The sequence below is a fragment of the Telopea speciosissima genome, chromosome 9 (assembly GCF_018873765.1).
Source record: "Telopea speciosissima isolate NSW1024214 ecotype Mountain lineage chromosome 9, Tspe_v1, whole genome shotgun sequence".
Taxonomy (NCBI): Eukaryota; Viridiplantae; Streptophyta; class Magnoliopsida; order Proteales; family Proteaceae; genus Telopea; species Telopea speciosissima.
In genome coordinates this window covers 30532895-30544285 of record NC_057924.1, presented here as the reverse complement: position 1 = coordinate 30544285, position 11391 = coordinate 30532895, and the positions used below count along the sequence as shown (strand labels likewise).

Sequence of the window (11391 nt, the reverse complement as noted above, 5' to 3'; positions counted from 1 at the left end):
TTACTCGGCTCTGCTCCATCGTCATTCTTTTCAGCTCTGATCTTAGGTTCATCGTGCTCAGCCCTTCAGCTCTCTGTCCTTGGCTCGGCCTTTTTTCGATTGCGGTCTTTCGGTCGCCGACCTCCACGCTCTTCTCGGCTTACTTTGACATATTGCTTTAGGTGCCCCACCTTGATTAGCTCTTCGATTTCTCTTTTCAGTTGATAACAATCTTCAGTGTCATGACCGATGTCTTTGTGGAATTGCCAATACTTGTTAGGATTCTGGGATGACCCGGGTTGCATCGATCGCGGTCAGCGAATGTATCCATCGTCTTGAATTTGCATCAGAATTTCCTTCCACGAAGTGTTTAAGGATGTGTATTCGGGACTCTGAGCTAGGTCCATTCTCTCGGCTTGGCGGTCCATCTTGGTCCGCTTTTCATCCTTGCAATCATCGATTGTCGGCCTCTTCTTCTCAGCCTTGCCTTCGCTTGCCTTCCGTGTTTGGAGCACCTCTGCCATGTTTGCAAATTCGTTACACCTCTCCAACAATTCAACCATGTTTTTGGTTTGCTTCCATGCCAAGTCTTTGATGAGATCCATGTCTGTGAGACCATTGCTCATTGCGATATAAGCCGTGGCCTCATCCAAATCCTTGATATCTAAGGATTCTTTGTTAAAACGTGAGACGAACGATCAGATCGACTCATCGGGTCTTTGCTTCATGCTCAGGAGGTTGACCGTCATCTTCTTATGCTTCATACTGCTTTGAAAACATATGACAAAGGCTTGGCAGAGTTGAGCAAAGCTTGTCATGGAGTTCGACGGCAACCATAAGAACCATGAGGTTGCCTCTCCTTTAAGGGATGAAGGGAAAGCTCGGCAGGAGATGATTTCTGTTCCCCCATACAAAGTCATCATCGTGTTGAAGTAATTGCTGTGATCCGTCAGGTCAGTGGTCCCGTCATACCGGTCGAAGGGAGGCTGCTTGAACCCTGTATGTAATGGTGCGGTCCTGATCTCGGGTGGGTAAGGGTGTTGTCTGACCAGCGAGTAGGCGTCCAGGGTCACTTGTTTCTTCAGTCCCTCAACCTGATCGGCCAATTCTCATAGCCTCCTCTGTATTTTAATTTTGGGTGCTCGGTCGTTTAGATCCTCAGCTTGGTGCCGGTTTTCCTGTTCATCCTATAGGGGTCAGCCATTCTACTCCTCGGCTTGAGATCGGCTCGTGTGCTCGTCCAGTCGAGGTCGGCTGTTCTATTCTGCTTGGCCAGTCTCACTCATTCTTATTCCTCTCTCCCCTTGGAAATTGGACCCATGGGGGCTCCTTTGTTATTCTTCTCGGCGAGGTGGGCTTCGGCACTGAGGGCTATGGCAAGACTTTCTCCTTCTTCGGTAATATGTCTCCCATTGGGCTCCACCCGTTGTTCTCAGCGTCCCCTCGGCTGCCCGTCCTCCCTGAGGTGATCGAAAAATACTGATCTTTTAGCGACCGAAGCTATTGGTTCGATCACTCCCCCAACCCTCAGGCTCCGACGGTGTTCCAACTTGTCCCACCAAGCACTCCTGTGGACAGGCGGGGGTGGAGTTTTCTGATTGGGTCGATGAGATGACGCTGCTCAGCTCTGCTAGGCTCGATGCCAGCCACCATTCTGCTGTAGGTTTCCCTCGACGAATACTGGTGCCAAAGGGGGTGCAATCGACGGATGGCCCAGCAACCCGGCCTGGGCCATCTGACCCATGAAACTACGCAACATCTAATTAGTGTGCAGCAGTTGTAGCTGAAGGTCCATGACCTGCCGATTGTTCGCTTGGGCTTTAGGATCCAAATTCTCTAGCACGGAGAGAGGCGACGGCACATTCAACCCTTGTTGGTCAGGCTCATCTCGGGGCCCCCTTTTGCTGTCGTGTCCAACACACTCCCACCGTTTCCACCATCTACCGGGGGAGTCGGATTGGCACTGATGCCCGCATTGTACTGAGTTCCTCCCCCTCATGGGGGTCTTTCGACCACGCCCTACCATGACGTTTCAGGGGGCGGTAGAGAGTGCCTCGCTTGTTTATCAGGTTACGGCTCATCCTCATGGGAGGCAGAGCCGTGTTGTCCCGATCTTATTTGCACAACCATTATCCTCGCTCTCTTGATTGGTAGAAACGACGATGACTAGCTGACGTTGTTCCCACAGATGGTGCCAAATCTATTGGGTGCGAAAACCTCTGTCACCCGATCCGCCCATAGATGAGCCTACAAAAACCCGAGTGAGCACTAAAGAGCCAGTGTGGCTCCGACCAAGGACTCTCCGATGCTTAAGCTAGGTCTCCGCTGCAACAGCGTAACAGTTTAGTGAAAAGTGAGATGATTGTTTGAGCTCTATACCTGAGTATTTAAAGGGAGAGTTGAGGCGGCTGGAGGAGCCCTTGCATGGTAAGAGTCCTCTATTGGTAGGGCTCTTCCGCACGGAGGGGAATGGAGAGTTATTCTCAGAGTCGGGCTCTCAGTAAGGTAAGAGTCCCTACGGGAGTGTGATTCAAATCGGTCATGGGATTCCGGCCCGATTCGTATCCCATAATTGTCGGGACGTGCTGCTGTGGCTCTGTAATCCCAAGCGAGCCGTTGTTACTACTTCTGGAGAGGCCTCGGCCTCAGCGGCCGCACCGTTGGTGCTTGACTTTGTGCCCAGCATAAGTGATGAGTGGGTGGTCTCGTGTGCGTAGGGCTTGGCTCGACAAACTCGATCTAGCATTTTCCCCCAGCGATGACCGACCATATGGCCGATTATAGCGGGCTCAGCTAAGTGCTTAGTGAGCCCCGTTCTCGGCCGTGGGGTTCGGCCATGTTGGTGATCAGGGTGATTGCACTCCCCTTTGGTATCCGGTTCGGCGCCATACCGTTTGGTTCGGCTCAGCCCTCGGGTTCGGCCTCGGTCCATCCACGTGCCACTCTCTGAGTGGATGTCGATTTTATGACTCATTAGGAGGAAATTCAATATTTGCCCGCAACTTATGAGTGTAGAATCTGTAATGGTTGATCAACTACATAGTTGAAACAATATGCAACCTATCTAACTAAGTAATCAATGGAAATCAGGCTTAATACATGCCATATCACAAATTTCCCAAGAGTAGTAGAGAAAATTCCAAAATCCTTAACCTAAACTCATGAATGTATTCATTAAGGGTATGAATGATGCAACGAGTGATATAACTTGAGCATGCTATTAAAATTTATGCGTCTAAACACCCTCTCACGATTTTGCCCAAAACTATAAGGTATTTTCAATTTTGGATCTAGTTTTCCCAAACCATGCCCTAGAATCGTGAACAGTGGTGTTAGAAGTTGAGTGTGAGTGCAAACCTTACCTAGTGAGAGTAGTAAGGTTAGCAACAACCTTGAGAGAATGATTTCAAACAAAACCCTAAACAAGAGAGAAACAGAATTCTAGGGTTCATGCTTGGAGAGAAATCTGAAAAAATTTAGGGATTTGAGGAGAAAATCCTTACCTAAGACATTTTGGAAGTTTGAATCTTGGATTTGAGGAGCAAAAATAATCAGGGAGTGCTTAGGATCCAAGCACGGACGCAGCCAAGAGCTTTCCCGAGCTTTAGAGCCAAAGAGGAGAGAGTTTGAATGAGAATGAACTCTAAACAAATTATACATTTAGAAATATTGTTCTCACGTCCATTTGGTGTGTCACCAAATTATACATAGATGCAACAACTATCATCACTCATATAGTAGTTATTCTTGCTACAGGAGTAAATGTGTCAAAGTAATCTATATTTTTATTTTATCTAAAGCCTTTAACTACTAAACAGACTTTAAACTTATTTAGTGATCCATATGGTTTCAATTTCTTTTGAAATATCCACTTAGAGTCCAATACTTTGAAACCTTTGGGTAAGTCAACTAATATCCATGTGTTATTGGTTAAAATGAAATCTATTTCACTTTTGATAGTCTCTTCCAAAATACAACATCTAGAGATGTAATTGCTTCTTTATACGATAAAGGATCCTTGTCTAAAAAATAGACAACCCAATCACCTTTCAAAAAAGTAGCTTTCTTTTGTCTCTTACTTTTTTGTAATTGACTTGAACCACTAGGTATAGTCTCAATTTCTTTTGATACTTCTTTTCCAAAATTTGATATACTACTATCAACCTTACTTTCTAGTAAGTTAGACTTAAGAGGAAATACATTCTCAAAAAATTTTGCATCCCTAGACTCAATGATGTTGTTTTCTTCATATACATCATCTATGGTTTTAATAACCATAAATCGATATGCAGTACTATGCGCTACATATCCTATAAAAACACAATCATATGTCCATGGTCCTAGTTTTCTTTTCTTTGGTTCTGGTATCCCCACTTTGGCTAGACAACCCCATACCCTTAAATGCCTTATTGTAGGTTTTCTTCCATACTATAGTTCAAAAGGAAACAATCCGGTCTTTCTGTGTAGAATTCTGTTTAAAATATAACATGCCGATAACCACATGTCTAGGGGTAATCCTGAGCTAATGAGCTGTTGAGTTATGTACACCAGAATACCGTGGGGGTATTTTGGTTATTTTATAGTTGCATTTTTTACTTCTTTGTTCCTCCTAGTTAAGTTGGCTGTACTAGGGGTATTTTTGGTTATTCATATGTAATCTGTCATATTATAAATACAATGCTTGTTTTATCATATTGATCATCCAAGCAATTACTCTCTAATTCAAGTCTACTAACATCGCATCAGAGTAGGTTTTGAATTAGGGCAGTCCCCTCTCTTTCCATTCTCGATTTCCCCTCCCTTTCCCTTCATTCTCGAGCTCTTCTTCCCCTCTCTTTCCCTTTGTTCTTCATCCTCCCACTAGGACAGCACTGACGAGGTGATCTATAGATCCAATTACTGCTCTCCATCACCTCATTCATGTTATAAAATTTTTTCAGATCGATAGGAGCTAGTACAATGCTTGAGATATTTGAAGACTTCAAGTTTTTTGGACTGATTCATCTACTCTACCAAAGGATCTCTCCACTTTATTGAAGCTCAAGAACTGCAGCAAATTTTTATTGGACAAGGTTCTATCTCCAGCCATACTAAGGGTTCTCTCCCTTATTGATTTTGTTCTCATCTTGGGTTTTTTTCAAAACCCTGCAAATATCGATCTTGGTTCTCTACTTCTTTGTTGTAGCTGATTTTTGGAAGGGTACTCTAGTACTATTAAAAGCACACTCAATCCAAGTTTCAGCTCCTTCTCGTGGTTTTTTTTATTGCAATCTGCCCTCCATCGATTTCACCAAAATCAGGGTTTTTTTTCCCAAACCCTGAAAAACTTGATCTCAGAGATTGCCCTACCTGTTGCTACTGGTTTTTGGGGACAACTCTTGCTACATTTAAAAAGATTTCTCCTCTAATTCCTAGATCTTATCTTGGAGTATTTATTGGGTTTCTCATCACCACAACACCTCTCTGCAATTTGGATTTCTCTGCTACATCATGGATGGCTCTGAGGTCTCTTCTAGCACTTCTACTACTGATGGATATGGTAGGAATGAATCCCACGACCTCCCTAATCCTATCAAGCTGGATGGGAGCAATTACCTGATATGGTCTTGCTCTACCTATTTTGCCATTAGTGGCCGTGGGCTTATTGGCCATATCGATGGTATTCTTGCTAGGCCAACTGAAGCCGGTGCTCCTTTGAACAGGTGAATCTCTAATAATGGTATCCTAATGTCTTATTTGATTGGCTCAATGCAATCAGACCTTGCCAGTGGATTTCTTCTTCTTGATACTGTTACCCAGAAATGGTCTGCCTGCAAGGAAACATATGGACAGCTTGGTAATGATACCCAGGTTAATGAACTCCAGAAGAAAGTCCTTCATACCACTCAGGGGGAGTTATCTATCTCCAAGTACTATGCTACTTTTCGCAGCCTTTGGCAACAGTTGGACCATTTTTCTGATTACCATCCTTCCACTCCTGGTGATATCGCCTCTTACAAGAAGCACATTGACAAAATACGGGTGTATGACTTCTTGGATGGATTAAATGTCGATTATAATAAGATTAGAGTTCAAGTGTTGGGTCACTCTCTTTTTCCCACACTTGAACAATCTTATGCCTTAGTCTCCTCTGAAGAGAATCGTAGGGCAGCTATGCTCCATCCTCCACCTACTGAGAGATCAGCTCTCCAAACTGCTTCCACGACTATTCCTATAACTGCTGGTTCCTCCCCTTTTAGTGATTCTACCAAGGGCATTGTCACCTATGAGCATTGTCATAAGCCCTACCACACCAAGGACAAATGTTAGAAACTTCATGGGAAGCCAACTGACTTTTGAAGCCAAACAGGCTGCTAAGAAGAAACTAAACAAGAAGGCCCATCACTCTAAATCTGTTGCTACAGCCCCTACTACTGACATTGGCCTATCTCAGGAGGATCTACAAGCATTCCTACGTGTGCTAAAGTCTTCCGCTGTTGCTGCCTCTACTACATCAGCTACTATCAATTCACCTACTCCTTCAGGTTTAAACTTTGCTTGGTCAGGTATTTCATTTGGTGGTCATTGTGCTTCTGTAGCTTCCCATCCTTGGATCATTGATTCTGGAGCTATAGGTCACATGACCGGGTCCTCTAGTCTCTTCCATCATTATTCTCCCACTTCTGGGAAAGACAAAGTCAAAGTAGTTGGGGGTTCCCTTTCTTCCATCTTTGGAAAAGGAATCATCAACTACACTTCCTCTCTTCCTTTGTGTCATGCCCCCATCCCGATGAAAGATATTTTACAATAAAAGGGGGTGACTGAGACAACAAGTGTCATCCTAATACCTACCAGGATCACAGATACAGTGTCCTAAGCCACAATCCACCTTGTCATCAAGTCATGATAACAGCAGGAAATGTATCCAATGAAATAAATCAGTCCTTATACAGAGTTAGCGAAAGTGAAATTCATTTAAATCATGTGAATATAGAGCATTGGTTCTCTAATAATAACATATAGTACGGTTATAACATTCGTAACCATCCATTTCTCTCTGTATATTTAAACATAAAGTTTATACATGTATGAAAATGAATACAGAAATAAATAATAAATCACGCCACCAGGATACCATCCGTGGGTGTACATCGACATCCAAGTCTTAGCCACCGGCTCCACTAGATTCACATCCATAGGTGCTCATCAAGAGATTATCTACATATCAACTAAAAAGGGGTTGCGCAACAGGGTTAGCTCCACAAGCTAGTGAGAGAGCAAAGGGGAATGCACATACACACAAACATGCAATTTCAAGTAATTCATGATGCATGCTAATGTTAGATTCATTTTTCACTTAGCACACAAATTCTAAATGTCACGCCCCTATCCCGATGTAAGATATTTACCGAATAGGGGTATGACTGGGACAATCACACATCATCCCAACACCTACCAGGATCGCAGATATAGTGTCCCGAACCATAGTCCACCCGGTCATCATGTTATGACAACAGAAAGGAACGTACCAAAAGGAATAAATCGTTCCAATCACAGAGTTAGCAGAAGCAAAATTAAATTAAAATATATGAAATTATAGAGCATCGGTTCTCTAATGATAACACATAGTACAATAACAATGTTCGTAACCATTCAATCTCTCCTAATAAGTAAACATACAGTTTATACATGCTTATGGAATGAATACAAAAATTAAATAAATGAATAATTGCCCTAGGGGCACAAGTCCTTAGGTGTACATCTACATCCAAGCCACGGTCATCAATTCCACTTGATTCACATCCAACGGTGCTCGTCAAGAGGTTATCTGCATATAAACTAAAAAGTGGTTGTACAACAGGGTTAGCTATACTAGCTAGTGAGGGAGCAAAGGGGAATGCGCACACATCACACAATTCAATATCAAACAGAATGATGCATGCTAATGTTAGATTCATTTTCCACCTAGCACACAATTCTATCGGTCAAGTGTATGCTACTGTGATAACTTGGGAGACACTGAGGGTCACTTATCCTATCGCCCCAGTGAAACCTCAATTATCACAAGGGACCTGCGCTGGTAGAAGCCATTATGACCACCCAATGGCAGACCCCGATAGCCATCACTACCCCTATCCTGGCCTCTCCCACCTCCACAGACCACTGGTGCTCAGACTATCCAACATATAAACCCCTGCTGGCAAGGGTAGTAGCATAAAGGAACAAGCATCCTAGCCGCAGATATACTATCTACAGGTCTTATCATCCCGAGAGGTATTTCAGGTGCATCAACGTCCCATTCCATCTAGTACCTGGGTACCAGCATGGCACGGCACATATAGTTCAGGATGGCATACAGTAGTTTTCATAATTTAAATAAATCAGGGTTTTTGGTACCAGCACACCCGGCACTGTAGCCCGATAAAATGGTGAGCATACTATTGCATTCATAATAGTTCTCAATTGAATAAAATGCAATGCGCACCATGCTTATAAATATACTATAGCATGCTTAATATTGACAATTATATAATATTCAAACCCAGCAAAGTCACCCAGAACCCACTCACCTAACACGGGTCTAGCCTGGCGTGATTGGCATGAATCTCACCAGTGCACCAGCCTAGACATACAAAAGAGGTCATTAAAATAGGTATAGAAGGGTCCCATGCTAGGCCCCCAAGGTTAAAAACAAGTTTCAACCAAGACAGCACGAGCGGACTCATGGGCGGTCTCAGCAGAGGTGAATCCATCTCTGACTCCGTTCAAGATAAAAGGTAAAAACAGAGCGAGCGGGCCCACGAACGAAACTTCTTAGTTGAATCCGGTCATTAATCCGTTCGACATTTGAGGCAATCATAACAGGGAGCGGGTCCACGGGCGGATGTGCTTCTTGGGTCTGCCCCTGCAGTCGTTCGATTTCCTGAGACAGGCCCGAGAGCAACAGGCCCCAAGCGGAGGTAAACAGAGTGAATTCGTGCCTTCATCCGCTCAGGCCATTTCGCAGGGTCTGTACTTGGCAGACTGACGGGCGATACCACGATTGATGGATCTGGTCGTTCGTCCGCCGATTGTCTCTTCCGAGATTTCAAAGAGTTTCAACTCCAACCTGAAGCTTGGAGCTCCTTAATACCTCACGATCATGGAGGGGGTGTCTAAGCCTTCCTAGGGTCACTAGATCCTAAGCTCACCTCATGGATCCAAGATCCTATAAGGTTGGGTTTCAATTGGGGTCCAAGGGTTGGGTTTCAAGATCAAAATCAGGGATTCAACATCCATGCCTGCAAATGCAGCACCAAGGGGTCCATATCAGACCTAGGTTAGCTCCATTAGAGCTCCAACTAAGGGTTGAGCTTCACCTTGAGTCCCAAATAGAACTCTAGGTCAATCCAAGCTTAAGGAATCTACCAAAACATAAAAAGAGAAAATGGAGAGAGAGGTATTAGGCTTGGAGTCTTACCTTGGTGAGATCCTCCAATGGAGGAGTGGAGTCCAAGGCTAGGTGAGCCCTCTTAGCCTCCTCCCTTCCTTTCCATCTCTTCTCCTTTACCTTCTTACCTTCTTCTTCCTTCTTTGTTAGGTCCGTAGAAGAAGGAGATGTGGGGCAACCGGCCATTTTGGCATAGCTCCCACTTTCTTCCCTTCCCCTCTCATTCCTCTTCCACCTCTACTTCTTCCCTCTCCTTCCTCCTCCTCCTTCTTCTCTTGTCTCTTCTCCTCCACGATTTTGTTGGGGGGGGGATAGATAAGGGAATGAAGGGATTCTCTTAACTTTAAGGGGTAGAAGGGACTATAGGGTGTGTTTGGTTAGGGGTCATAGAATGTAGTTGGGTCCTTAGGCTTAAAATGGATTTTGGGTTAGACATTAGGCCATGTTTGGTCCAAGTCATGGCCCTTAGGTCCATTTAGTTAATTAGGGTCTATTTGGGTTGGGTCCAAGCCTCCTTTAGACCTATTAGCCCTTAGGTCTAGTTTGGTTATAGTTAGATTATAAAAACCCATTATTTCCCTAAGTTAGGCTTTATAGGCCCCACTTGACCAATAAATGGTAGGGGTAGGGGTCCACAGGGTCCAAGAGTTAAATTAAGGTGTTCGAGACACGAGTATGTGGACCCCATAGGAAAATAAACCAAAAAGGTAGATGATAGCACGGGCGGATCCTCAAGTGGATTCAGTAAGAGTGAGCCCGTTCATAACTCCGGTGCTACTGTTAAGGCCCAAACTTCAAGGAAAGTTGTGGGGCTTTGGCCCACACTTCTAGGTCTTCGAGGGGATTCTTTTTATAATATTTTCAGTTCAAGGTCATTAGTGTTGACCATGGCCATAAGGCATTACCCGTTGGGGTAAAGTCTGGATTCCCCCGAGGTATAAGGGGATATTTGGGGTGTGGGTGTAACATCCCCCCAACCTTATTAAAAATTTTGTCCTCAAAATTTGAGGCAACACGGGTTTTAAGGGCGAAGGCTTGTTAAACAACAATACCTCCAAATACCCACCACTTTAACTAAGTCAAGGTCAGGTTAAGGTAAGGTAGTGTCTAGTTGACACAACAGGTCAAGTTCCACACTTCCAAAACTTCCTGACATGGTCACATTACCACAGGGGTATGGTTCATAATAGCCAGACTCAATTTTAACTTTTAGAGTCGGTGGTCATAATATACTAGTAGGTCGGAGGGTATCTCCTGATTTGGAAAATCTAGGGAATTTTCTGTTCCAGGTGGCTCAGTTCAGTGTATAGGGCACCATTTTGACCTTCACAACTCAGGTCACACTTAGGTTACAGGACTCAACCTGTTCAGTCCCCACCATAGGGTTCATACTCTGAATGTTGTCACTTCTGGTTATCTCACTACCTTACCCAACTTTAGAATGGTTTGGAATATTGATGGAATCTCCTATTGTTCACTCCCAGTATGGAGGGAATGCATTTGGTGACCCATTATTCCATTCATATCTATCATTGGAGAAGGCCTTGTTACATCCTTCAGTTCCAGCTTTCAAGGTCCTTAAACCCATCTCACAGTGACTCCACAGGGAAGAAGTCCTTTATGGTTCTCTTTCGAGAGCCAAAAAACCTCCAATAGTTAGGTCTAAGTCAACTCATGCTAATTAATTTACCCAGTCATTGATGAATTTATTAACTACTACCCTGTGGTCAATATGACTAAGGGTCTAGGCTCAACTAAGTGGTCACAGTAAGGCCAAGGTAAGGTTATACTTGTAGTACCAAAGAATCACTCTAATCTCACAAGTCCAAGGACCTTAGGGACATACCTATATATACATATATGTATACATATACCTCACAATTTATAAGCAAAATTTTAAGAATTACGTTCATATCCCTATGGACATATCTATCGTCTAGGTCAAATCGCAAGGATAAGAGTCCTCGAATTTGGTTTGCTAAGTTTATTTATGGAAATTCAAC

At 43.9% G+C, this 11391-nt stretch overlaps 1 protein-coding gene across 1 annotated transcript in view; it reads right to left on the bottom strand.

Annotated features, from left to right (window-relative positions):
• LOC122638820 (basic proline-rich protein-like) overlaps positions 1-19 on the bottom strand; it is an 11177-nt gene extending 11158 nt beyond the window's left edge. Inside the window, exon 1 of the mRNA XM_043831667.1 lies at positions 1-19. This exon is cut by the window's left edge and continues 158 nt beyond it. Coding sequence (XP_043687602.1) covers positions 1-19 — 19 coding nt within the window.
• Between the last annotated feature and the right edge of the window lie 11372 nt (positions 20-11391).